The sequence below is a fragment of the Parambassis ranga genome, chromosome 3, assembly GCF_900634625.1.
Source record: "Parambassis ranga chromosome 3, fParRan2.1, whole genome shotgun sequence".
Lineage (NCBI taxonomy): Eukaryota > Metazoa > Chordata > Actinopteri > Ambassidae > Parambassis > Parambassis ranga.
In genome coordinates this window covers 4,668,574-4,694,593 of record NC_041024.1, presented here as the reverse complement: position 1 = coordinate 4,694,593, position 26,020 = coordinate 4,668,574, and the positions used below count along the sequence as shown (strand labels likewise).

General features: G+C 42.0%; 1 protein-coding gene across 1 annotated transcript in view; it reads left to right on the top strand.

The window, feature by feature from the left end:
- LOC114433266 (protein kinase C-binding protein NELL1-like) overlaps window positions 1-26,020 on the top strand; it is a 201,504-nt gene that overhangs the window by 81,091 nt on the left and 94,393 nt on the right. Inside the window, exons 11-12 of the mRNA XM_028401745.1 lie at window positions 224-323; window positions 2,907-3,035. Of these exons, the coding sequence (XP_028257546.1) occupies window positions 224-323; window positions 2,907-3,035 (229 nt within the window). The remainder of the gene's footprint in view (window positions 1-223; window positions 324-2,906; window positions 3,036-26,020) is intronic.

The following is a 26,020-nucleotide window of genomic DNA, read 5'->3' as shown; positions in this document are numbered from 1 at the left end:
TATGTGGAAAAACAAAATCATAGTTAAGATAAGGATGGATGAACCACCCAGATACCCACCATGTTCTGTGTTAAGAAATGTAGCTTGGCTGCTCCAATGGCTGCTGATTGGGGAGTTTATAGGGGGGTAAACAAGATATTTTGGCCTCACTTTTTGGGACCTGTCAAAAAAAAAAACAAGCATCTTGAAACGGGAACACATTTCCTCTGTCTTGTCCTTCCAGAATGGCCTGATGGTGAAAGTCACAGAAACGTGTCCAGAGCTCAACTGCACTGTCAGTGAACAGATCTTACCAGATGGCAGATGCTGCAATGTTTGCAGAGGTATGTCTTTCTTCTTACTGTACTAATCTCACTCTTTTTATTGCTGCACACACACACCAGCTCTCCTGTGAGGAGTAAACAGCAGCTAACCCTTCCCAGGGTGGATTCCTCTGCAATAATTCTGCGTCTTTCTCTTTACACACAGTATGAATGCCTTTTGGCTGAGATATCTATCAGAGCAGATTGGTCTATCTGCTGTAGAGCACCTGCTATGCCAATTTGCCTGAACCCCCGCTGCTTTGGCAGGGAGGTACTACAGGGTAAATAGCCATCGGAAATTCAGTAAATACATTGAATACACAAACTGTAGGAGGCTGTCAGCTATAGAGCCATAATGAAATCATCCTGGGGCAGGTTGTGAGGGAAGGAAATGGTGCTCTTGTTAGGGTAAGATGTGCAGCATGTGTTAGACTAGTAATATAAAAAGGAGGTAATGTATATAAAAGAAAATGCAGCAAAATAAACACCAGAGAGAAAATGGCAAGACGTAGAGAAGGAAAAGAAAAGATGTGTTCCAATAATGGTGAAAGGAAAGGAAAGGAAAGGAAAGGAAAGGAAAGGAAAGGAAAGGAAAGGAAAGGAGGATATCTTGAGATAGGAGGTAAGGATATATTGAGATAGGAGGTAAGGAGACAGACGAGGAGAGGATGTTAAAAAGAAAACAAGTCCTCATGTTGGAAAGAAAAGAGATGAGGTAGTAAAGAGAGGAAGGTAGGAGTAAGAAGGACAGGATAGCACACAGAGAGGGAAAGTGTCCGTACAGTCAGAACTAGCAATTAAAGATTAGAGTCTCAGCGCCGTCTTCCCTGCCACCCCCTTTCTCTTTCTCTCTCTCACACGCATACCCACAGTTGCTAAAACTCAGAGCTGGTGATTATTTCCAAATCATCTGCAGACTCCTCTTCCACTGTGTGACTGCGCACTTAAGTTATTTGTGCCTCTCCGTTACATCCTCCAAGTCACGCTGACTCTGTTAAATCTGTAATTACGCAATTGAGAGTGTTCAAACCCCACTATTTTAGTGAAATGGAAAACAAAGGCTTCTATAGTGAGGGGGTGGCGTGTTTGTGTTTGCAATCACATCAAAACCAAACACTTAAACAAGCTTATCTCTACTAGAACTATACCATGAGCACACATGCACAATTGAGTGGAAGCATCTTAGCATGCATTGCCAGAAAGCTGTGTTCTTTTCAGTTGTTTTGAGGATTTACTAGGGTCAATGTCTGATGCTCAGACGATCTTTTCAAAATCCACCAACAGACATCCTGCATCTTCAAATCAACAGTGGCACCATGTCTCAGTGTTTGTCCTCAGCAGCTCAGTTTCCAGATGATCTCTGTAGGCTGTATCCTCCTGCAAAGCGAATCTGTCTGCAGCCTCTGTTAGCCCCTCTGCTAAATGTAATTATCTTGCAGTACAAGCAAAGCATCAGCATTTGAGCAGCATCTGGAGCTTTTCCCACATGAAGTCTCTGGGAAAAGATAAAGACTAGAAGGCGGGAAAAGCTCCATATGCTGAGAACCAATAAAGAACTGAGCTCCCAGAGACATAGTGTACATGTTATTATTCTCTAATTCATACACTCGTATGCTGTGTATAGCAATAAGGTTGAAAAATTGACCGAAGAGATCACACCTTTCTGTGGGGGGTGCAGCTGTAAATGGCGGAGGGCGTGTGGGGGGGGAAAGAAATAATGCAGACACAGCTCTTTCGTCAGTAATGGCTCCCCGGACTCGCTGCCTCTGAGGGCTTTTATGTGCATCCAGTCTGTCACTCATTACAGGACATGATGGCCTGCATCAGCTCATACTTACTGTGCAGGAGACAATCATCTCTCTCCCTCTCCCTCTCTCACTCTCTCTCTCTGTCCGTCTGTCACCTTCCTTATCTGTCAGACCAATTCTCAGTCCATCAGTCTCTCTGTTCTTTCACATTTTTGTGCATGTTCTCAGCCTGTGAGTAAGAGCAGATATAAAGAGATTCAGAGTTTAATTCCAGGGAGCATGCAAAAAAAAAAAAAGAAATTCAAATGTACAATTTTTATTTTGAGCAACAGACGTGGAGTCAGAGCCAGAAGATGCATTTCAACATCACATGGCAGACTTTTGCTGCTAAATGAACGGGGAGCTCTGGGAGCTGTTCATGAAGAAATGCTCACATTTTAATGACACAAACAAGGTTTCAATTTGCCAAAGTTTTCCTCTTTAAGCATGTGTGCAACAGAATACAACCAAAAAAACAAGAGCATGAGCAGCAGAGCAGCACACACTCCCCTTCACTTGATCTGAGATCTTCCTACACGAGGAGTGTGTGTGTGTATGCATTTTTGTTTTGTGTGGTTGTGTTATCGTTCAGGCATAGGAGATAAAACTTTTGTTCTTGCACCAAATTTGCTGCAGTTGTAAACGTATACATCCGACTGCTTGTCATCCACAGCATTGTAGGTGACAGGAACAAGGCTCCTCTTTTGTGCATTTGTCTGCTTTTATCTCTGTGTAGATGGTGTTTGTGTGTCTTTCCTCAACTTTTCAGTGCCTTGTGTGAGCAAATTTTAATGCTTCCTTTGCTTCTCTCTTTCAGGTTATGACTTCTGCGCAGAGGGACTCATTTGTGGAGAAAACTCTGAGTGTAAAAACAGGAATACTAAAGCAGAGTGTGAATGCAAGAGCGGCTATGCCTCCATCCATGGGGATTCTACTTACTGTGAAGGTAGGACTGAATTTTACCCAGCTCAGGTTCAGCTGTGGCTCCTGCGGCTCACTCATAATATCTATTAGCTCAGGATGGTAAAAGCAGCATAAGTGCCAGTGGGTGGACACATTTAATTCATTGTTCTCATCTAGGAGAGTGTTTCTGAAGGCTGTGGGCTGACTGAGATTTGTAATGAGCTTGAGGATATGGCATGATGATGATGATGATGATGATGAAGAGAACAAGGGTTGTTCAAACCAGGGCCTGAACTTTTAGAATTTTATATAGAAGGTTAAGTAAAGGATAGAAATGAGAACAATTTGAGCAAAAGGAAAGGTTTGAGTTGTCTCTTTGTTGCCAGTGGTCAGAGTCGGTCGACCATTTTCTCATTTATCAGTCTAGGATGGGATTTTAGACGCATAGCTGTGAATGTTTTGTGATTTGTGAGGCTGCTATTAAACCAAATAGAGAACTAGAGAACACTACTGCCTGAGGACCGAGGCAACACAAACTACAACATAGCTATTATCTGCTTAAATCAAAGGCAGTTGGACCTAACAGTGATCCTCAAAATTTACTTAAGAAGCAGTGGTGCATTATGCATTATTGGTGCAAAATGATCTAAAAGAACAAAAGGCTCATACTCAAGGTTATCAAATTATCACCAAAACAGACGATTCATCAACACAGCATTTACCAAACATTCAGCCAAAGTGCTGTCAGGTATGGACGGATGTTTCAGCTGCTGGATTCCAGGTGTTTCTCTCAATTGCAGCAATCCATTTGCTTCTTGTCAAGCACATAAGAGCTCTTCCCCTTTTTAGATGTGCTTTTGATTTTTCATTGTCCACAGATTTTAACACAACCCTGCCACTGTACCAGCTATTTCTCACTCGGTGAGTGTAGCCGTAGTAACGTCCTTGTCCTGTGTAGGGCTGTAATCTCCCAGTCGACCCAGTCCCCCCCCCCCCCCCCCCCTCGACCAAGACTTTCTTTGGTTGCCAGCCCTAGTCCTGTCTAGCCCCCCACATCCACACCATCTATAGATGCTTGTATGTTGCTATGATACATTTAAGGCTTTACGTCACCTGTATGTCAGCGTCTGGATGGACCCACTCTGCGTCAAGTATTTAAACCTGAATATCAATACTGCCATTTGATATTGATGATGTCCAAAAGGAATGATTTATTAACGCTGTTTATGTTTTCGACTGCAAACCGTGTGTAAATTACAAAAAAAATATATAATAAAAAATAAGACCATGCTGTGCCTCAGCGCTGCCTTGCTGGATTACCTATTTATAGCAAGTTTAAAGTTTTTACTTTTGACTTTTGTACTGTAGCATCTTGGAGTAAAGTCAAAGCAACGGGCTGCCTGCAAGCTGAGAAAGTTGTGTGTAAACTTTTGGAAGACCAAACATAATTTGTATTCAGTGGGCTGACACATACGCTCCTTTCAAGACAATTTAAAACTTTTTCTCAAATCAAACTTCGCTAGAACCTGCAGTGAAAACGCTTATGTAAGTATATGATATTGGTTCAGATCTGTTGAGAAGGCGATGCTTGTTTTTCAACACTCTGCATGTGTCACTATCCGTGGAAACATGGCGGACAGACAGTATAGTATCATTCCACTATTCAGCTTGTTGAAAACCCCACCCTATGGGTGCTGAAGGCCCAGATTACTTGTGATGGAGCTAATGGCCTTATTTGATTAAGAGGCTTGGGAGCGTCGATCTGTGGATTGAAGGATTTACTCAATGCTCAGTGCAGTTGTCTTTGGGCCGGAGCCACAGCAGACTGAATTCACTACACGTGCTGAGAGCTGGGTACAGCCACGAGCCCTCCAGTGTGTCTGCCTGTCTGTGTTTGATTTGCGTGGTAAAGAGGTTTACCCAGAGCTCCACTCCAATCCACGGCAGGCCCACACCATATGAGCGAGGGCTGGGAAACACTGATTGTTAGATCAGCTATGTAAAACGTGGAGGCGCGGCTGTATTGGCTATGGAAGCATTATCTGCAATTGGAGGAGGGGGGGGTTGCACCCTAAAGGCAGCTCAAAGTTCTGTTGTAAGTGGATTAGTGGGATCTGACTATACAGTATGGTGGCAGCTCAGCTTTACTTTCTCTTCCAACTTAAATTGGCTTAGAATAACATGTCTGACGCAGCCAAATGGAGTAATCACATCTTTATTGTTGCTTTATTTGAGTTATAAAAAAAGCCTGGCAGTGTGATGTGGTCATTGATATCCTAATAGTTACTTTACAGAGCAAATTAATTTCTCCTCTTGTATTTTATAAACAGAAGATTATTTCCCCCTGCGGTGCTAAACTGTCATTAAATGTGACCATTATGTCCTTGTAAATGTTTTAATGTGCTGCTGCATGATTGAAGATGGGTTTATTTACTTGTTATCAGAGAGCTGTCTGACAACAGGCTTCAGTCACCTTGAAGCACCATAATTATCCTCCTACCTTTAAACTGAATGCCGAACATACTCCATGTTAGTCTCAGATGGCTTCTCTTGTGTCAGAACTTTGGATAATTTGAGAATAAAACACAAGTCGTTGCTCTGTTTTCTTGCTATTTAGGCACAAATTAAATTACTGCTTACACGGCTGATTGCCCACCTCAGCTCCATATTTGCTATATTGCCATGCTAAGATGGTAAAATAACTTTACTCTCTGTGAGAATATGCCAAAAATGTATATTTGTTTTATCAACTAGTTTCACATCAAATTAAGGTGTTGAGGCAGGACCTGTGACCCTAATAACCTTAAAGGTAGGGTAGGAGATTTCATTCTGATGCACTTTTTGTTAAATTAGTGTAACTTCTCTTTACAATCTGATAGCAACCGATTAGTTCGGCAGTTTCCCTTTAAAGTGAATCATCTGTGGAAGCTATAAAACACTAAAAACATCAGCCAATCCTCCGGGTGGACCCTGCGCGGAGTATTGGCTGGTTGTCACTCTCTTCCTGCTCTGCGCGCACCAGCGAGGTACGTGCATGATGGCCGAAGTCACAGACCGCAGCTCGTCTTCAGGTGATGAGCGTCCATCTGATTGGGAGGCGTGGCTTTGGGGTGAGCTCCGAGAGAAAGGGGCGTGTGTTTTTACTTTTGAAATCTGGCTGACTCTCACTGAGTTTTCAAAATCTCCTACCCTACCTTTAAAATGGAGCTGTTAAGATGTCATGATCTTAAACCCTGGCCTAGCTGTTAGTAAAAACAAAACACCTTAAAAGAAAGCTAAGAAAACTAACAAAATGTAAAAAAAAGGAATACTCAAATTATAAAAATGCCTTTTTGTTTGACATATAAATGGACTTCAGTAAATATCCACAAGGAAAAATGATTTACTGAAGAGAGAAATGAGAGTCTGTGATCAATATTACTGGTTTATGTCCTTGAAAGGAAATCTCTGTGTGATAAATAGAAGTCAATGAAGCTGTAGCATGTATGACACAGGCCTCATCCCTTCATTCAGCAATAGAATGTGATGAATGTGTTAATATTCAAAACCATCTGCCCAATATCAGAGAAAGCAGGAAATGTGCCTGCCTGCATATGCAGAATACGAACACATAGAAATACAAACATAGCTACATGCTAATGATGGTCTGTTCCTCGCTATAGCCTGCCCACCAAGGCCTGTGTGTTTATTTATTCCATTAAAGATGTATTACTGCATATGGGCTGACATCATTTAAGGCTGCAGTTACAGCTGCTGGTTGTTCAGGTGGCTCTTCCTCTCCTCCTCTCTTTAACTTGGGAAAGTTTTCAGGTGGTTGTACTTAATCTAGTGTAAAAGTTCAGCAATGTTGCTATGATTACCCACTGTGTAATATAGACGAGGCTAATAACACTTGGAACAACATGAATTTATGTAAATGTGTATTGAGTGTGAATCTGACACAGCTGAGTCACTGAGAAAACTGTAGGTCTGCTGCTAGTCTGACAGATTCGGGTGTAGGTGTTTAGATGTAATATGTTATATAAATATATATATGGTGTTCCTTTTTTTATTGCTACAAGGAAAACACAGCTTCACTAACCCCTCCACTGCTCTAAACCAGCAGCCCCAGTCTCATGGTTATATCCCCTATTGATTGTTGTATTTCTTCGTCTTTCCTGTCTTCCTCTCACATTTCAAATCACTGGAGCTCTTTCCATAGACCACATGTCTACACTCCTCCAACACTCGCTCCCTCCTACTAAACACTGTATTGACTGCACCTCTGTGTCTCTCTGATGTCCTTCACATGTGCTCACCCACTTGATCTCATCTTCTTTCATCTTCCTCACTCTTCCTCTCATCTCCAGTCCAGCTCCTTCAGAGTCTGTTTATTCTTTCCGACCCTGATCCAATGGCTTCATAAAAATCAGGTTTACGTCAGTCGATATTTTCATTATATCTCAGACCCTTATAAATAAAATGTTATATTATTAGGTCACATGGTGTCGAAGCACTAATTGCTCTTTGTGTTCTCTCTACCTGCTTAGCATGTCACGGCACTGTGATGCCGCTCCATTCATCATGATGCTTCTTCTATTTTTCAACATTTGTGCTAATGGGCTTATCATAGGCTTATTATCCTCACCCTCCCTGGTTTATGCTGTCAGTGATATTCTTGGAATCCCAGCAGATCGGCTGCATCCTCTCAGCTCCAGAGGACACAGACATTAATGTTGCTGCTGCTGCTGCTGCTGCTGCTGTTGTTGTTTTGCTGACAGCTTGTTAATCGTAGACTTAAAAAAAAAAAACGTGTGCACGGTTGCTCCAAATTAAAGAAAGTGCTAGAGCCACTATTGTTGCATCAGCTAAGGGCAAAAATCATGATTCCTCATCTCCAGGCTCTGTGCTACAGGGACCTTCCTCCCTAATGGCATGTTGTTACCCCAGAGATTGCACTGTAAGTCCTTTTTTCTATGGTGGAAGAAATCCCAGCATGGGTGTAATGTTGAACCAGAGTGCACCTAGATGGAGAGTATCTTTCTTACATTGCATTTGTTTCATATAAAAGGACCCCCAATATGCTGAAATGATCTCCCACACTGCAGGATGCTTTTTTTACAGCCTCTGAAGTGCTCCCTCTGTGCACTTTCTTCCTCTTTCCTGTACCAAATTAAAGGTTCTATCACAGCAACGCGTCCTTGGAAATGTTTATGGGTGAAGACATTAGGGAAAAGTCAAAGCAGTTAGTAAGACGCTTAAGTCGAGTCAAGTATTTTCACGTATGCAGAGATGAAGCTTATTTCCATAGAAATGATCTCAGGAGGTCGTTGCGAGGAATTTTCCTGCTGTTTAGAACTCTCAAGGGTCACTCTGCCCACATTAATGGCAGCATTAGCTCCTGTTGTGCCCTGTAACTGTTCAGTAGCTCTTATGCGTAGTTCAGACCATGGCTCGCTGGAGTTTCTGCACATTAATGTGGCCTTGTCTCACCACTTGAGCAGCTTGTGTGTTTTATTCTGGAGTTTTATTGGCTCTAATTAACATGCATTTGATCTAATGTATGTTATGACTCCCTCTCTGTTTCACATTGCTGTCAATCACTGGCTAGGGTTGCATTCTTTTGCAGTTTATTTTACAAACAGGCCATAGTTTGTTGTTTTTTTTCCTGCTCTGAGTAATAAGATTAGAGCCCAGTGTGAGGCCGACGCATCAAACCTAACAGGGCTATTTCTGTTTGCTCAGCTCGCTTTCATTTAGCTCCGGAGCAGCCGAACTCCCAGGGTTCATGGACTGACTCTCTGATGTGTCCCTTTAGCTAACAGACTCTGGGGAGGCTTTTTATGATGTTTCCGATCTCCAGTCAATCTCCGCTGACACCATAGCAGATTTGTGCTTTTCTTCTCTTCTTTGCTATCTATCCCTCTCTCTCTCTCTCTTTCTTTCTTTCTCCCCTTTACCTCTTACTGATAATGTGCTGTGACTTTGCTGCTAATAGTGTCACAGTCATCGCCACTGGAGCTCCCTCTCTGATGCTGATGTGTTGCCATATTCTGGCAGATTCTGGATGGAGCAAGGGGCGATAAATCAGTCTGTTTATACAACCCATGTTTGGGAATCATGGCGCACTTCACAGAGAAATGAAAATAAATATTTTACACAACAGATCAAACCATGAGAAATGTCCTTCTCTTGTGCAGATACAGCATTTTGAAAATAAAATTTAAATTTTATCTTGATGGTACTATGATAATATACTGTAAATGGTTTAAATTAAGAATGATTAAAAGAGATGGATTTAAAGAAAAAAGAAGACCTCCGGACTCTCTGTGCTGCACAACAGTAGAAAAAGGGGCTTTGGTATTCACCTGTGCCTGATCAGTAGTAAAGCTTCAACACCCATAATGCACTTATCTTTCTGACTGTGACTCTTGGCTTTGGTTGCATCCACACTGTCTTTTTCTTATGTAAGTAGCCCTGAAAGTCTTGTGCTAAGCTATGAAATCGGAGACGAGCATGGAAAAAATCACATCACTATCAGTAAATAAACAAGGAGTTCTGGGAGCAGGCTGAAGGGAGGTGTGTGAGACATCATTCATTTACACATACTAACCCTGATTGATAATTCTAATGATACAAAGCAGGTTTCAATGGGCAGAATTGTCCTTAAAACATCATTGTTAGCATTGTCCTCAGCTTTGTTTGCTTGGTCAAGAAATCCCCATCATAAGTCCTCCTGTCATGAGCTCTGTTTGCTGAGATGTTGACATGCGATAAACCCCCTTCTCTATCCCACACCCCCTGGAGACACAAATTCGGATTTAGGTTTTTCATTTGTGCAGGATTTTTTCCCCCCATCTTGCTTCTCCATGTTGCTGAGCCTGATAGTGCTGCGGTTATGGTATGTTATGAGATGATCTGACCATTTGACTTCTGGGTGGGACAGACAGGTGCACCGACTAACACACAGTCACACAGACAGGCTGAGAGATGTTCGTCAGTAGGGGGTTGTAGCTACAGTCAGAAATACAGAACGATCACTGGGAGTGCAAACCTGCGGGAATAATAACCTCAGAGGTTGGAAATGAGCCAATCAGGGGCGCGGCAACTGCCTGTAGAGCTTCCATAGGGATGAAGATATGTGTGTGTGTGTGAGTACAAGTCTATTTGTGTGTGGGGTGTGTAGCTGTCCTGGGTTTTCAGATAAGCTCAGGAAAAACACGATGCGTCTCCACCCGGAGTGCAGCACCTGCCCTCATGCTACAGCTAATCCGCTAAAACTGACAGTGTCTGCTTACTTTTCCTGCTGAGTCTGGTCACACATTATAACACCAGGAGCCAGAGAGACACAGAAATACACACCTACGATGTGCAGAGAGAAGGTTTCACTCATTTTATATCACAGTTAATGATCTCAGCACAGCACTGATTGGAGCTAAAATGATGTGCGCTGAGGCAAAATGCTAAAGAAAGTGATTTATTGATTGGGAGCAGTTTAGATAATCCTCATTTGTCTTTATTCAGTCTGCAATGATGGGAGCAGCAGTGTGCGTCTGTCTCTCGTGGCACTGGCGAGTGCCGCTGGCTGAATTGGCTCTCACTCAGCGGCATTAAAGAGTAATTGACTGTGTTTGTACTTCTGCGAATCAATCAGGTTCTCTGTGGGAACTCTGCCTCGGCCGTGTTAAAACAAGGATGTAATGACAGGGAACGAATGAGCAGCAGCATCTGCTTCTCCTTTGTTCTATACGTTGTGGAAGAAGTCTGTCGAGGTGGAATCAGTGGTGACAATACAAGAAACCAGACAGACAGCACAAACTGAAAGGCAGCAGCAGCAAAAGCCTCTGCAAACCCCCCGCTGTCAGAGGTGCCCTTTATAAAAGTCCTCCAAACATGAAAGCACATGTTTAGCAATCAGCCTCTGAGACATTTCCATCAGTCGGAACGATAATAAATCAGTCTGTTTTGTTTTGTAGGCAGTCATAAAAGAATTCGTACATCCACAACATTCCCTGATGAATATAGATCAACTGTTCGGGTGGAGAAACTTCCTGGGGGGGTATCAGATAAAAAGATCAATACTCCTCTCTTCTGTCTGCATTTAAAATAAAGCTAGCAGCTTAGATTAATACAATTCCATTTTATTTATTCAGCACCTTTTACAATCAAAATTGTCTCAAGGTGCTTTACAGAAACTCAGAGCCTGAACTCCTGAGCAAGCAGACAGTGTCAGGAAAAACTCCCTTTAATCAGGAAGAAACCTTGATTAGGACCCGACTCACAAGGGAGAACCAACCTGCTGACAGTCGGCCGGGTAGAGGAGGAGAAGAAGAGGGAGACAGTAGACACTGGGTTTGTCAGAGAGAGAGAGACTATGAGGGAGACTGGATACACAGTTAGTGACGAAGAATCATGGCTCATAGGTCAGCCTGATGAGATGAGAGGAGGTGGGGGGGGGGGGGGGGGGGGTAGAGAAGGTGTTGGTGTTGAAGAGGTGAAGGAACTGCTCAGTGGATCATGTTTGTGTCCCCCGGCAGCATAGCCCTATAGCAGCTTAGCTATGATAAAATATTAACAACTAAGAGTTAGTCAGACTACACCTAACAGCCCTACACACTTTGTTTGAGGCTACTGTAGGCTTTACTCAACAGAAAGGTGGAGGTGGTGTCTGCCTCTGCTTCTATAGTAGAGGTTCCTGATAGCTAAAGGCTCGTCCTCCCATTTTACTTGTATGAATTCTGGGGACTACAAGTGAAAGGATCTACCTGGCTTGAATGGTAATATTAAATGTAGAAGAATATTTATCTGTCTCTGTTTTTTTCTGTATTTGATCCAGCCTTGTGCACAAACACAGTTTTAGGCATGGCCATCCAGCCTTGGATGGTGCTACTACAGGATTATTAAATACCAGATTAAAAAGCTCTATTTTTAGTGCTTGGTGAGGCAAATTCACATCAGCTGTACAGTTCAGGAGAGATTTGTCTGCAAAATTTGCACCATTTCCAACTTTTCTGCAGGATAAAATGGAGCGTAGGGCTGTAATCAACCAAAGAATGTCTTGGTCGACTGAAACCCTCAAATTTTGTCTAAAAATCGACTAATCGGACTTGGTACTCTTCAGTCTATCTGTCCCTGGTGGGCCGGACTAAACCAAAGTAGTGAAAACAAGGGGGGTGCTCAAAGAAAGACTGTTACCTGTGAAACGGGTGCGCTGAAAACACCCCCATTAGCACTTGGTTCATTCCTCCTGATAAAATTAACGCTACAAAAAGTCGACCAATCAGAATTCTGGTCAAGCCAGAATGTATCGACCAATAAATCGACCAGTCGACCGAGAGATTACAGCTCTAATGGAGTGGGAAGGCTGATACAAGGTAGCATGTTGGGATTCATTTGCATGTAGGTGCAACCTACACGGAGCCAACATAGATTAACCCTTAGTCCTCCCTGATGCTAACAGAGAACTGCATCTTGGTAATGTGAATAGTGATTGGTTAAAAGTTGTCTCAAACTGGAACGAGGAAGACTGTAGAAACAGTGTGAAGAAAAACAAGGAACAAAGAAGCACAGACTAAGTCTATATATTATACATCACTTAGTATGACTTCAGCATTTTTCAGAATTATCCCAGATGATTTTCTTCTTTACAACTTTAATCTTCTGTCGCAGCATTGTGTTCAAGAGATCTGAAAGCTGGCGGCATCACTTAAGCAGAGCAGACAGTGAGACACAAACAGTGAACACGTTGCAGCATTTTAGTTTGAAACAATCCTTGGGTCAGACACAGTTTACACAACAACCTCCAGACTCCCCTTTATACGTTCTTATCAACGCAGCAAAGCCCAATTTAATATTCAACCTGGCGAGGACAATGTTGGCTCAAGCTACGAAAATAAATCCCACCTGAAATAAATTGGGATTATCCTTCGTAAGAAAGGTTACACACACACAAAAAACATGGATGACAGACAGCCGGAGTAAAAATAACAATAAAAGCCCTTTTTTCTCTGCTCAGACAGATAATGATAGAGAGAGGGTGGCATTGGAGAGCACCAGCACTGTGCTGCTTAAAGTCTGAGAGCTGTGTGCAGCGGGTGAATTGACCCAGCCCACTGTGCAGCAGAGGCAGAGGTCTGCTGGAGTCACAGTGGGTGAGCACTCTGGTAAAAGGTCAGTGAACGACCTGTAATGAATTACAGTCATTTCAGCAGTGTACAGTGTATTTGTGTACTGCTAGCTCCTGAATAGCTTCTTTTCCCCCTCCCCTGTCCCACTTCTCCGACTCTCTTCTGGGTGGCATCCATCTCTGCCATCTGCACTTCCCATACTGCATGTGTTCCAACACAGCCAACGCTGTCCTTGGCACCGCTCCGTTCCCTTGCCTCATTCCTCATTCGGTTATTTATCCCTGCTTATTTCCGTTCAATTTCCTGACCGTTTCTGAGCTGCGGGGGATTGGGGTGGTAATCCTTGAGCCAGAGGGTTTGCTGGCTTGCTTGCTCTGTATGGTCTGTGGGCTAAAGTGTTCAAATTTCCACAGGAATTGAGACTGAGAGCTCCCTTGTGGGCCTTTAGAAACTTATTTGCTCTAAGTAGCCTAATGGGAGTAGGTGAAGATTACATAAAGGTCGTTTTTTTTTTTCTCCCTCCTACAGTTTATAACTTGCTGTTGAGTCGATGTTTCTGTTAATTAAAGCAAAGAACATATCTCTAATGTAATCCTTCCTCAAAGTCTGTGTTTGCAATATTAAAAACTTTGACTAATGAATCTGAATGAAGATTGTTTTTGTAGAGCTGAGACCTCTGACATCCAAACTTATCTTAAAGTTACAGACTGGTAGGCTTTCCTAATTTAAAATGATGTAGCGCTGACTTTTCTTTTCACAGTGCTGTTCACTGACCTCCTTACTCATCATGCTGCACGCATGCACGCAGGTTATCAACAAAGTTTGCAATGACAGAAGAAGACTTTCCCAAGGAGGACTCCACCTGACTTGACTCACATGCAGATTATTAATTGCATAACTGTGAGGGTCAGTGATTAGAGGGGCTCACAGGTACCTGTTCAAGCTCTACTATGATAAACCACTGCAGCATACATATTTTTTTTCAAATGACAGTAACCTGTAATTGTTGTTTTAGTGCTAAGGCACACACACCCAGGCTGTTAGGAGTTCTAATTCAGCTCCTGAATTGGGCCATTAAACACAAATGATTTAAAAAAAAAAAAAAAAAAAAAAAATCCTCACTTCAGGGCTTTCTCTGTGCGTTTTGGCCAGAAGGTGAAGACATGGCTTTAGTTAAGTCTGGACACGGACAGACACTCCTCCTCGGTCTTCCCTTCAGTCATTGCCAATCCGTTAATTACAGCAGAGACCGCAGGGACTAATGATCATGTTCCACAGGGTGGTAATGACACAATTATAACTGCGAGGACATCAGTCATCTCCAATTAGCTCGTTCAGTGTCCTTGGCCTTTTAGACACTTGGACTAGTGAATAAGACAGAAACGCACATGACTGAGTGTCATTGAACTAAATGGCTGTCTTGCATAAAGTTCCTGATTTTTAAAAGACACAGAGTGAATGCATGGGCTCATGCATGTTGACAAAAACTAATTGTACTGTAAAAAAACAAAAAAAAAGAGCACAAGCCAAGAAGGAATGATGCATATTTCAGGATCATTCATCCCCTTTTTTTTCTCCAGTAAGACGGTTTATATGCCAAGACTCTGAATTTATCCTGAAGTTTAGCTTTTTTTGTTCAGGAATTGATCTTAGCTGCCAGAGCACACATCAAGGATTTCTCCCTCAGAGTAGTGATTTTCTGCTTGGCTCCACAAAGTACGACAACTCACAGTGCTTTATGTTCTGCCAGGCTGCCTTACATTCACACCATATTTAACTGCTGACAATTAAACCCACCAACAACCTTTCGTTGTAACTGTCACAGCACTAATTTAATGCTCCAGTGCAACCACGATGAGCTGTGACATTATAGGGAAGCAGGGATGATGCCACACACACACACACACATCATTTCTATAGAACAAATGCTGCTTCAGTCATTGTTGGGTTTCCTTTTGAGAAACCCAACCCCAGTCTTGAAGGAACTGAACTGCAGCACAATTATTTCAGTATTTCCACAGTGTAAGACAGGAAGAAACATTCCTTTGAATATTGATCTTTAAAAAGACATTTTCAAAAGCTGCATATGATATAGTTTTTTTTTTTTTACATTGTTGGGAGTACCTGACGTAGTAGTGTAGTGGCTTACTGTATCTGTATCTCTACTGTATCAATCAAGCAGACATCACAAAAATAAAAATAACTCTAAGAACAGCATACACTGTATTGGTTACTGTTGTGGGGAGTCCCTACTCTTGTTTTCTGGTGAGGATGGGGTGTGAAATATCATTTTTAGGATAACATTTCTTGTGGACCAATTGCTAAAGGGAAGAAGTCTGTTCCAGATTCAGCGGTCTCCATACTTTATACTTCTTCAGTATTGTTGTCTCATTCCCATTTGCTGGTAGTGTATCAGTTTACAGCAGGATGTTTGTAAAGCCTGGCATGTGTGTGGCGTCAACAACATGGTAAGTGTTAAAAAAAAAACCACTGTGTGGCGCTCAACGTGTGCCGACCTTTCTCTTGTTGTGTAGCACCAGATTCACACTCTAATGCAGTCCTGAAGAAGCAGGCACACTGAACACTCCACAGCGTCTTGGGCCAAGGTGGAGAAATGTGTGTGTGTGTGTGTGTGTTTGATGAAAATAGCATGAAAATGTCTAACCTTTTAATTCATCTATAATTCTGTGGACTTACCAGCGCATTAAAAACACCTCCTTTGTTATAGATTGATAATTGTTGGCTTGTTTACACTGGAACAACAAAGTGACAGAACATGACAGTGTTCGTGTCAGAGCAGCTTAGTATAGAAGGTCGGCTCTAGTCGGTGCGTTCTGTTTGTCAACACGCCTTCTCTGGTGCAAGCAGATGGCTACGCTGACAGACGGAGACGTATATAATAAAATAAGAATAAAAGAGCAGCTGGTGGAGTTTTGGTTTGACCTTGATCCAACATCCTGCAGCGAGTTGAGAGGAAGTCCCCAATGTCAGCTGCTCTGATGGATGACATATAAACTAGTGAGCTGACACAAATACCGCCCACACACTGATGTTAAGACGTGTCGGTACTATTTCAGTCACGTTGTGGAGTTCTCTATTTCTATGCTTCATTCCCTTCCACATCTCATTCACACATAGAATCCCTTCACTGATTTTAGAGTCACAATAAAACCACAGACAGGTGAAGTGTTATTGATTATCTTCTTACTGTATGATCTACGAGGCGGCCTTGACTTTTAAGTGCCATATTGTGACTCAGAGTCAGACCATGTCCAAAACAGCAAGTGCTGTTGGATGTTCATACACCATGAGGCAGTGGCAGAGGATGACCCAACCAGGACTGTGTATTGTTTAGGGGCAGCAGTGCGATCTGGGAAATGCCACTCTGTTTGGGTCTTTGTACAGTATTCACCATAATCTGTATATAACAAAGGACACACTGTTAGTGAGGTCATCCAGAGTTTCTTTGGTGCCTTCGGGAGTGAGTGTGCGTGTGTGTGTGTGACGCTTCAGCATCTTAGCAGTGTCATAGTCTACAATATATTCAAGGTAGGGTAGCAGATTTCATTCTGATTCACTTTTTGTTAAATTAGTGTAACTTCTCTTTACAATCCGATAGCAACCAATTAGTTCGGCAGTTTCGCATTAAAGCGAAGAATATGAATCATCTGTGGAAGCTATAAAACACTAAAAACATCAGCCAATCCTCCGGGTGGACCCTGCGCGGAGTATTGGCTGGTTGTCACTCTCTTCCTGCTCTGTGCGCACCAGAGAGGTACGTGCATGATGGCCGAAGTCGCAGACTGGTTGGGAGGCGTGGCTTCGGGATGAGCTCCGAGAGAGAGGGACGTGTGTTTACTTTCAAAATTTGGCTGACTCTCACTGAGTTTTCAAAATCTACCTTTAAGTCTATAATATAGACAAAAACAGCTTTTGTGCCTGTATTACACTCAGTTTATTATTGCCAGTTTATTATCTAGGCTCTTTAGGAACAGGAAAACAGGAAGTAATGTATAGGAAGTCATTTTTTTTCTGCAGGAAGCTCTCGGGGCGATCGTCTGTCCAGTCCTGTGCTTTCAGAGTCAAGCCTCAGATGAACTTTTCTGAAACTTCTACCACTACACATTAGGCAGGTTGCTTCAGTGATGTGTTATATAAAGCCACTTACACACCTATTAGTAGTGAGAATAAGCAGTGTGAATTATGCTGTGTGAGTCACAGACTGCATTTTACAGTGTTACATTAGTCCAAATTATGTAGCTAAGTAGGTTTATTTATTTAAATTTTTGGAGCCTGTGATGCAACAGCATAGATAAACAGTGCACATATTCTTTTCCAGCACATAAATAGACACAACCCGCCTTTCCATCTCCATGCAGGAAGGAAGTCTGTCTGAGCTCAGCCTTAATACCGTTTCACTGAGTATCTTCAAACATTTTTAATCCTTAAACAAATCCTATGTTCATTTATTCAGCCTCTATCATATATGAGTGGGCAGCATGACTGAAAAATAGAACAGACAATATTAGAACAGGGGTAACTTGCCAAGATGCAGGTGAGTACTGCAGCATGTACAGTGAAAGGAACAGGCAGCTGAAGTTGTGAGCAGCTCAGTGACTTGATAATTGATCCCTGGTTTATTCACACAATGAGAACATTTAATGAGTAAGACAGCAGACAGGGTTTTTTATTATTTTTTTTTTTGCTTGAGGCTGTTGACTTCATTAAGAACAGTAATGTGTGTGTAATGATGTGATAAGGCTTGATCCTGTCAGAACGCAGCAGCGGGGTGCTTGATATCATTAACATAATGACGGGGCATGTCGCACTGTCAGGGCATATGCTGTCCATCTGATTGGCCAGGCCTCGGGTCAGCGGGCGGGTTGACACAATGAATAATGTGTTGGGAGGTTTGTGCCGCTTGTTTTTCTTCATGAAAAATGAACCTCCACAAAGCTGCTAATCTATTTCTCTGCCTTAAAGTTAGGCAATGCAGAAAAGTTCAGGATTGCAACTTCATGTTCTGTAATAGCTTTTTGATTTTCAAGGTCAGAGGGGGTGAAGTTCGTATCGCAGCGTGATCTGAAAAAGGTGTGGGTTGCTTTTTTTTTTTAACAAGCCACCATTTTACTGACCCCTTGGAACATTTCCAAGGGCATTTTTGTATGGCTGCAAGTGTCCAAAATGTATTAGAGGTCACCCTTAGACACCCCAGTAACGGTTGCCACTGAATCACTGCAGCTAGTGTCACATATTAGTCAAGAAAATGTGTTTAATGTTGCAAAGGGGTTTTCTGTAATCTTAAGCAACCCTCTAATGTTCAGGGACATTCCATTATTTAAAGTCTTTCTCAGGTCAAATTTACATGTACGTCCTCTTCACTCTTCAAGTCAGAGGCAGTAGCATCAGGTTCACATGTGTGCACGTCTACCACATCTTCAGCTAGCCCAAGAAAACACATTTTACATGCAACACTAACTGTCTTCTCATAATTATTATTGATTAAAGAAAATGATCATTTTTATTATTATTATGTCAACATATTCATACAGACACTTTTGAAATGAGAGTTATGCCCATTTATTTGGCATGTTTTAAGTAAAACTGCTGGATTAAGTTAGGGAAAAGATCATGAGCAGGTTTAAAAAGACCTTTCTATAAAGCACATTTTACAAGGCAAACTTCTCTCATCTTAGTTTGCACGCAAGTAAAAGACACAAAGAACTCATGAACCACTGGGCCTCAGTACCACAGCTTAAAATTCACAATGAAAATAAGCCATTATATCTGCAATGCAGTGAAAAGATTGAATAAGCAATGTGATAAAAACAGGATCTATTTTGTCTATAGACATAATTTTTTGTGGCAGACTGAGCTCGCTCTACCTTTCTGGAGATTATTAATCTTCTGTGAAATGGAAACAAAAGTTTGCCTTCCTAAAGCCTTTGCTTTATGGACTGAGATATGAGATTCGGAGCCGCAGCCGCTCTCAATTTAACGTTCAGAGGAAAACCAAATACTGTCTGTGCTGGTGATTGGCAGAAGGTTAAACAGTCTCTTATCGACAGTCACAGGATATATAATCACAGAGGGATGCTCACACCACATCACACCACCTGAGAGGCTGCTCTGTCTGCAAAGCCGCTGCTATCAGGCTATTAATCACAGGCAGAACAGTGTTGTAGCTGCCACCTGGCTGCTAATGCATGTGTTCATGTACAGCTTCCATCAGACCAGAGATGGGTCGGTTCAGGGTTCGCTGACATTGGCTAACCCAGCAGCCCTCCTCTCTCTCAGTCTGTTTTTATTTTTCATGCTGATATTATTAGCAGGCAAAATCAGGGGAAATGTTCTATTGCTAAGCTGTAATTAGGTTTATTTTGTGTAAATTCGAGGTCTGATCATAAGAAGGCCTGTCAGGATGTGAAGATTGTTATGGAATGATGTATAATGTTGCTGTGTGTGTGGCTAATAGTCTGACTTCTGAATAAAACATAAAAATCTGTTGCTATGGTTTAATTCTTTTAAAGCAGTTCATCCTTATTTTGGGGTAAACAGCCTCAGGAAATATGTCCATATTTGACTGGCTTAATTCTGAGGTTATTTGGAAAAAGCCATTACTGCTGTTTTTATCGCAGATTCCATCAAGCTGTAATTTTATAACAATGGCAGAAGCAATGTTAGCAATGCAAAGTAAAGGATGCCTCTGTAACAACCAGCAAAGCATCACAGCTCAGGGCTCTAGACTAACTTTTTGCACTGGTTGCACTAGTGTGCCTAACTTTTTTTCTTAGGTGCACCAGCACCAAAATTAGGTGCACCGCATCACACTTAATCTGTATATTTTTGTACGCATCAGTACATTTTGTACATATGAATAGGCTTAATAATCACATATCATCTTAAAATGAATTTGGACCTTGTATAATGAACACAGTTAAATAAAAAGTATTTTAAATACTGATAAAGTACTGATAGTACTCATTCAAATTATGGACAAACTAGCCAACAAGTCTGCATGTCAGAAATCCATGATGAAGATTCAAAGTTACAGCACTCTTCAGTTCCCTGTTTGCTTTCTCTCTGTATTTTCTGGCAGTCACTCCTCACTTATCTATCTGGCAATGAGAATTAAAAATTATTTAAATTATATACACCTTTATTTATTTAATAGGTGATTGAGATATATATTTTGTTTTCTTCAACACGTTTCTAATGCAGCTACAGTATCTCTTCTCTCATCTTCCTCACCTCTTCCTCAGTTTCTCCTCTCTTTCTAAAGCTGAGCTCCAGCTGACAGACTTTTCATTCTGTCTGTTACAGTTTAGCTGTATGCAGATATCATCCTGGCAGACAATGCTCCACTATAGCAGGATAATATCAATACTGTTTAAATGGGCGTTCATCATGTAACCATGTTCTATAACTCCTTAAACTAGCTGACTGCTGTCAGTCAGAGTGACTCAGCCTTCATGGATGAACCTCACAGGTCAGATGATACTGTCCTCAGACCTGTTGTTCAGTCTGTTATACTGCTGCGAGCACGTCACGCCCCCTCCCCGAACTTTGCCGGCTCGTTATCGTCAGTCATTCAGGTCAACAGCAAATTAGCAAAACCCGCATAGTAGCAACAAATCCTGCTCCTCCGCTGCATGTTCACCTGAACTGCGGCTTCTGCAGCGAAACGTCTTTAATACCTGTCTGTCTGTGTGCGCGGTGCAGTGAGAGGGCCGTATGAGTTCTGCACACACTTTTCAAAAAGTCCGGGCTGAAACAAACTTTGTTCTTGTTCCCGATACCTCGGGGAACAGATCTCTGTTCTCGTGGAGTATGGAACAAGCTTTAGTGCACAGCATCAGCTCTGCGCAGCATATGTCCGTGTTCTTCTTCTTCTGGATTTCCTGCGGGCTCGGCTGACCGCAGCAGACACGTTTTCAAAGATACACACTCACGCAAGGTCCCGCCCTTCACGGTCTCTGATTGGTTCAGACCACGATATGAGCCTGATGTGTGTCTGTTGTTGGACCACGGGGAGACTTTTAAGTGTTGCGGAGAATGTATCTCCCTCTAACAGCTGGTCGTACCGGTGCAACCTCTGATATTTTTTGGTTGCACCTTTGAGAAATTAGGTCGCATTTGCGACCAAAATGGTCGCACTCTAGAGCCCTGCAGCTGCACTGTCAAGGGTTAAATATTTGAATCATATTGCTCCCATAAAAAAGCCCAGCAAACTTATTGAACATGAAATACAGGTCAGTGTTTCAAAACTATAATCAGTTAATAAAAGATCAATAAAAGGGAAGTATATTGAAACCTGAACTGCACTGCCATTACAATCGTGGGAATCTGAACTTTCCAGCGGTCCTCAAATGCATCATGGAGAATAGTGAATCAGACCCTAGCTTAAATTTGTGTGGTTTTATCTAAATGACTTTTTTTATCCATTAAATTTGTTTTTAGAAATTACATAAATCAACACATGGCACTGACATTATTCTGTGAGAGATGAAGAAGAAAGGTTCGTTTGAGGCTTCTTGCCTCACTGAAGGAGCAGCTGTTTATCAGTGTTGATTTGGATACTAATTAACATGGATTGTTATTTGTATCTTTTCTTTTGTAGGTTGAAACACTTAAGACGTGTTCAGTTTTACACTTTGATGTGTAAAATCATGCAAATGTAAATAAGGCACCACAACCAAATTCCAGAATGCAGAATTCCTTTATAAAATATAAAAACTGGCCAGTGTGCATCATAGTAAACAATGGAATTTAGTTCTTTTTCTGCACACAGTGGCACAATTGACCTGTTCTCCATTGACTCCAGTTAAAATGTCCTCAAAATTTGACTGATTAGTAATTATTTGAATGAATGCTGTGCCGAACATGAAACATCATGACACAACATGAAAATGACCAAAATGAGCTAAAATAGCTTTTATTTTAATGAGTGTTTTTAACACATTATGCCACATCATTATTTTAGAGATTCAGGGAAGATGTTTGCAAAAACAGTGCTAGAATAATCACTGCACATTGCTGTAAAACTAAAGATTTATTATCCAGAACACCTAAATAATAGTAACATTTCATAGTTTGAACCGTCAGTTATGAAATTCCATACATCACCACAAACTGAATATAAAAAAATGCAACTTATAATAAACAAACAAATACCTCTGAATCCCCTACCTCAACACATATACAATAACAAAATGTAGAGAAGGCACTGTGTGGTCTATTTTCAGTTTCAGAGCTTTAATATTGTATGTGTAAACAACTAAATTTAAAAAACAGAAAAATAGCAAAAAATTGACTTGAGTGTGCAACAAAAAAAAATGTCAGAGCAGCAAAGGTAGACACATTCATCCTGAGTAAACGGCCGTCTCAGTGTTGTTTGTCTTGTATAACTCCCTTTAGTCTAAAGGTGCAGTCTTGAAATAAAGTTGTATCACTTCACCTGTCATCTGAAGCAACATCAGCACATCTGTGAACATCTAAATTTCAAGTTTCAGTGTTGGAAGAAAAAATCTTAAAATAAAGGTGACTTGAGGTATCCATTGTAAGATTTGTCCCACAATGGGGAAATTGTGTTAAATCTCTGAGTCAGTCACGTCACTTTGCATAATAATGTAACAACCTTACAAGTTTGTTATCTAGCAAAAGAAGAAACCACGGGGTGGTTTACATCAGCAGTGTTGAATAAAGGCACCTAAATATAAGGCTACCTCTGACTATACACAATCACTAGAATGACTTAGGTGCAGATTTTGTTTTGTTTGTGCCACTCACTGTAACAGTTTCTCACAGCTGTGAAACAGAGTGTTTTCCGACACGTGCTGCAGTAGACGGGTGACTTTCTTTTGCATCGAACACAATTCCTCCTGCCGATAGTGGCGCGGGATCTGGAGGTCACATTGGTCATGTTTTCCACAAAGTAGGTGGGCAGATGTCCTTGAGTTTGTACCTCAGTGGACTGAGGAGAAGCTTGTGGCGGCACTGAGGGAGAAGCTGGTTGGTTTTCAGAAGAGCCGATCTCAGCCAGGGACAAAATGAGCTGCTCTCTGAAGGTCTTCTGTGTGAGGGGAGTCCGACTCTGCAGTTTGCACAGCTCTTTGTGGAGGATGAAGGCGTTCACTGTAGCTATGTCCACAAAATGATAGAACAGAGTTTTGTACCATTTTCGTGTTTTGTGAATGACGTTGTAGTAGCCAATGAGTGCATTTGACACATCAACACCGCCCATGTGGTTGTTGTAATCTCTGACGCAGTCTGGAAGGGGCACCTGCTTCACTGTCCACTGTCCATCTGCGTTTTTCATGTTGCGCTTTGTCGTGTCATTGCTGTACGCTTTATGCAGAGTTGATAACATTGTTACCGGCCGAGTATCAAACCATCTAACAAACAGCAGCTCTCCTTTTCGGAGCCACCTGATCGTTCCTCTCGGTGCCTTCTCTGGCAGGTTGATGCTTTTCTTGAAATAGCTAGTTGCGTTTGCACGAAGTGTGCCACATGCCCAGACTTTTTTCTCTTTAAGGAGGTCAAGGAATAGAGTTGGACTGGTGTAATACGTATCCACATACAGCTTATGTCCTTTTCCCAGATGGGGGATATTCAGCAGTCTCATGACAGTATCATAACCAAGCCCCTTCCCTGTGGATTCACCTTCTCTCCCCCCATACACAAAGAAATTCAGGGTGTATGCACATGCTGAGTCAGCTAAGACAAAAAGCTTAAAGCCCCATTTTGTGGGCTTGTTTTTAGTGTGCTGCTTGATGCGGATCCTCGCTTTACTCGCCACCATCCGCTCATCTATGGAGAGATGCTGCCCGGGCTGAAAGTAAGTATGGCAGGCCTCCACAATCTGCTCGTACAGGGGCTTTATCTTACAAAATGTGTCATACTCGGGTTTCCCCCTTTTTTTGTCATTGGCAGCTTCAACTGCAGGATCATTCATGTGTAGAATGCGGGAGATTTCTAGGAAACGTCTGCAGGGCATGACGGATGCAGGAAATGGCAGGCTAAACAGCTTAGACCCTCTCCAGAACTCTCTTAGAGTTTTGAGTGGCACCAAACCCATGTAGAGGACAAGGCAGATGTAGGAGTACATGTCTTGCAGTTTGATGGGCCCCCAGGCGTCCTTCTGGTTTTTGTGTATCTTCTCCCCATAAGCGTTGGAATTCTTTATCAGTGTATCAATCACTTTTCTAGAGAAGAACAGCAAGAAGAGGTCAAGTGGTGCGTAATCTGCTGCTTTGTCTAGCTGAGGACCCACGTCCCCCACAGGGCAGAACCGAGGCTGGAGAGGCTCAACATCTTCCTGGTCAATACCACGCCACAGTTCTCCATCCTGCTGCAGTCTGTGTGGAGGTTTCCTGCACCGTGTAGACGGTCTCCTTTCCCTACTTGGGGGAGAGGAATAATTTTTTATCTCTGTCTGAGGTTTTAGAGCTGAGGACTTTGGGGAAGTAGATACAGAGTGACACTGCATCCTTCTCTTCATGGGGGGGCTTTCCCACTCCCTGCCTGAGCTGTCCTCATCAGCAGAGTCTTTCCTGCGCCGTGTGGAGCGTCTCTTTCCCGTCCTTGGAGGAGAGGGCTCTTCTTTGATTTCTGTCTTAGGTATCAGAGCTGAGGACTTTGGGGAAGTAGATACAGAGTGATACTGCGTCCTTCTCTTAATGGGGGGGCTTTCCCACTCCCTGTCTGACCTGTCCTCATCAGCGCAGTCCTTCCTGTGCCGTGTGGAGCGTCTCTTTCCCGTACTTGGAGGAGAGGGCTCTTCTTTGATTTCTGTCTTAGGTATCAGAGGTGATGGCATTGGGGAAGTAGACACAGAGCGCAACTTTCTCTTCATGGGAGAGCTTCCACATTCTTCAGCTGAACTGTCTTCATCAGTGGAGTCTTTCCTGTCGATGAAGTACATAGAGTAGGGTTTACACTTTACCAAAGGAACTCTGTGCACCAGTCACTTTTTACCCTGTCATGTCACACCAGTCTCATATAAGCTGCTATAACTTAAACTATTCCTGGACTGTTTACATTATGCCAACCGCACTGTCTTGCACCATTGCATCTTTTGCACTCTCATACCAGTCTCAATAAGCTGTTATAAGTTAAACCATTCCTGTTTATATTATGCCAACTGCACTGACTTGCACTATACATCTTTTGCACTCTTACTGCATCGTGCCTTCATTATGTGCCTTGTATTTTGTGTGTGCCTCATTGTAGGTACATTTTTTTACACTTTATATTTATCTTTAGTTTTTAGTTACATGTTATATGTTGCGGAGTGAAGAGTAACGCAATTTCGATTCTCTGTATGTTCAGCACATATAGCAGAGTTGACAATAAAGCTGACTTGACTTGACTTGACTTGACTTGACTAACAGAATGTGAAGCTTCACCTCTGGGCAAATGCAACTTAAACCTAATCAGAAAACACTGAATAAAACATGGTGGAAAAAAAACACATGTGGTGGTGGCTAAAATACTAGCTATCGCCTTATTACATGCCCAGTAACAGATTATTGTGCAGGACTTAGTATTATGGCTACTTTTCTGCCTCAACATAATGAATTAATTAAATATACCTAGTATTTAATCTTCCACTTGCTCAATCTATTGTTTATGATTTTACCAAAAATGTCCACCACCAAATCAAATCACATTAAATAATATACAGAGCACCGGTGTTTTAGAGCACCGGAACCACTTCATTTTAACAATCTGTGCTTATTCAGTTATTATAATACATTATTATATACATTATTATAATACATTAATTATAATATAAAAAAAGTACAAATGCTCTACAGTTTCTCATCCAAGCTTTATATCAAGCTGGCAGATGCTACAGTGTAGTAATAAAATGTGTGCTTACTAGGAAGTGACCGCACCCCCCCCCCTTCCTCCTTAACAG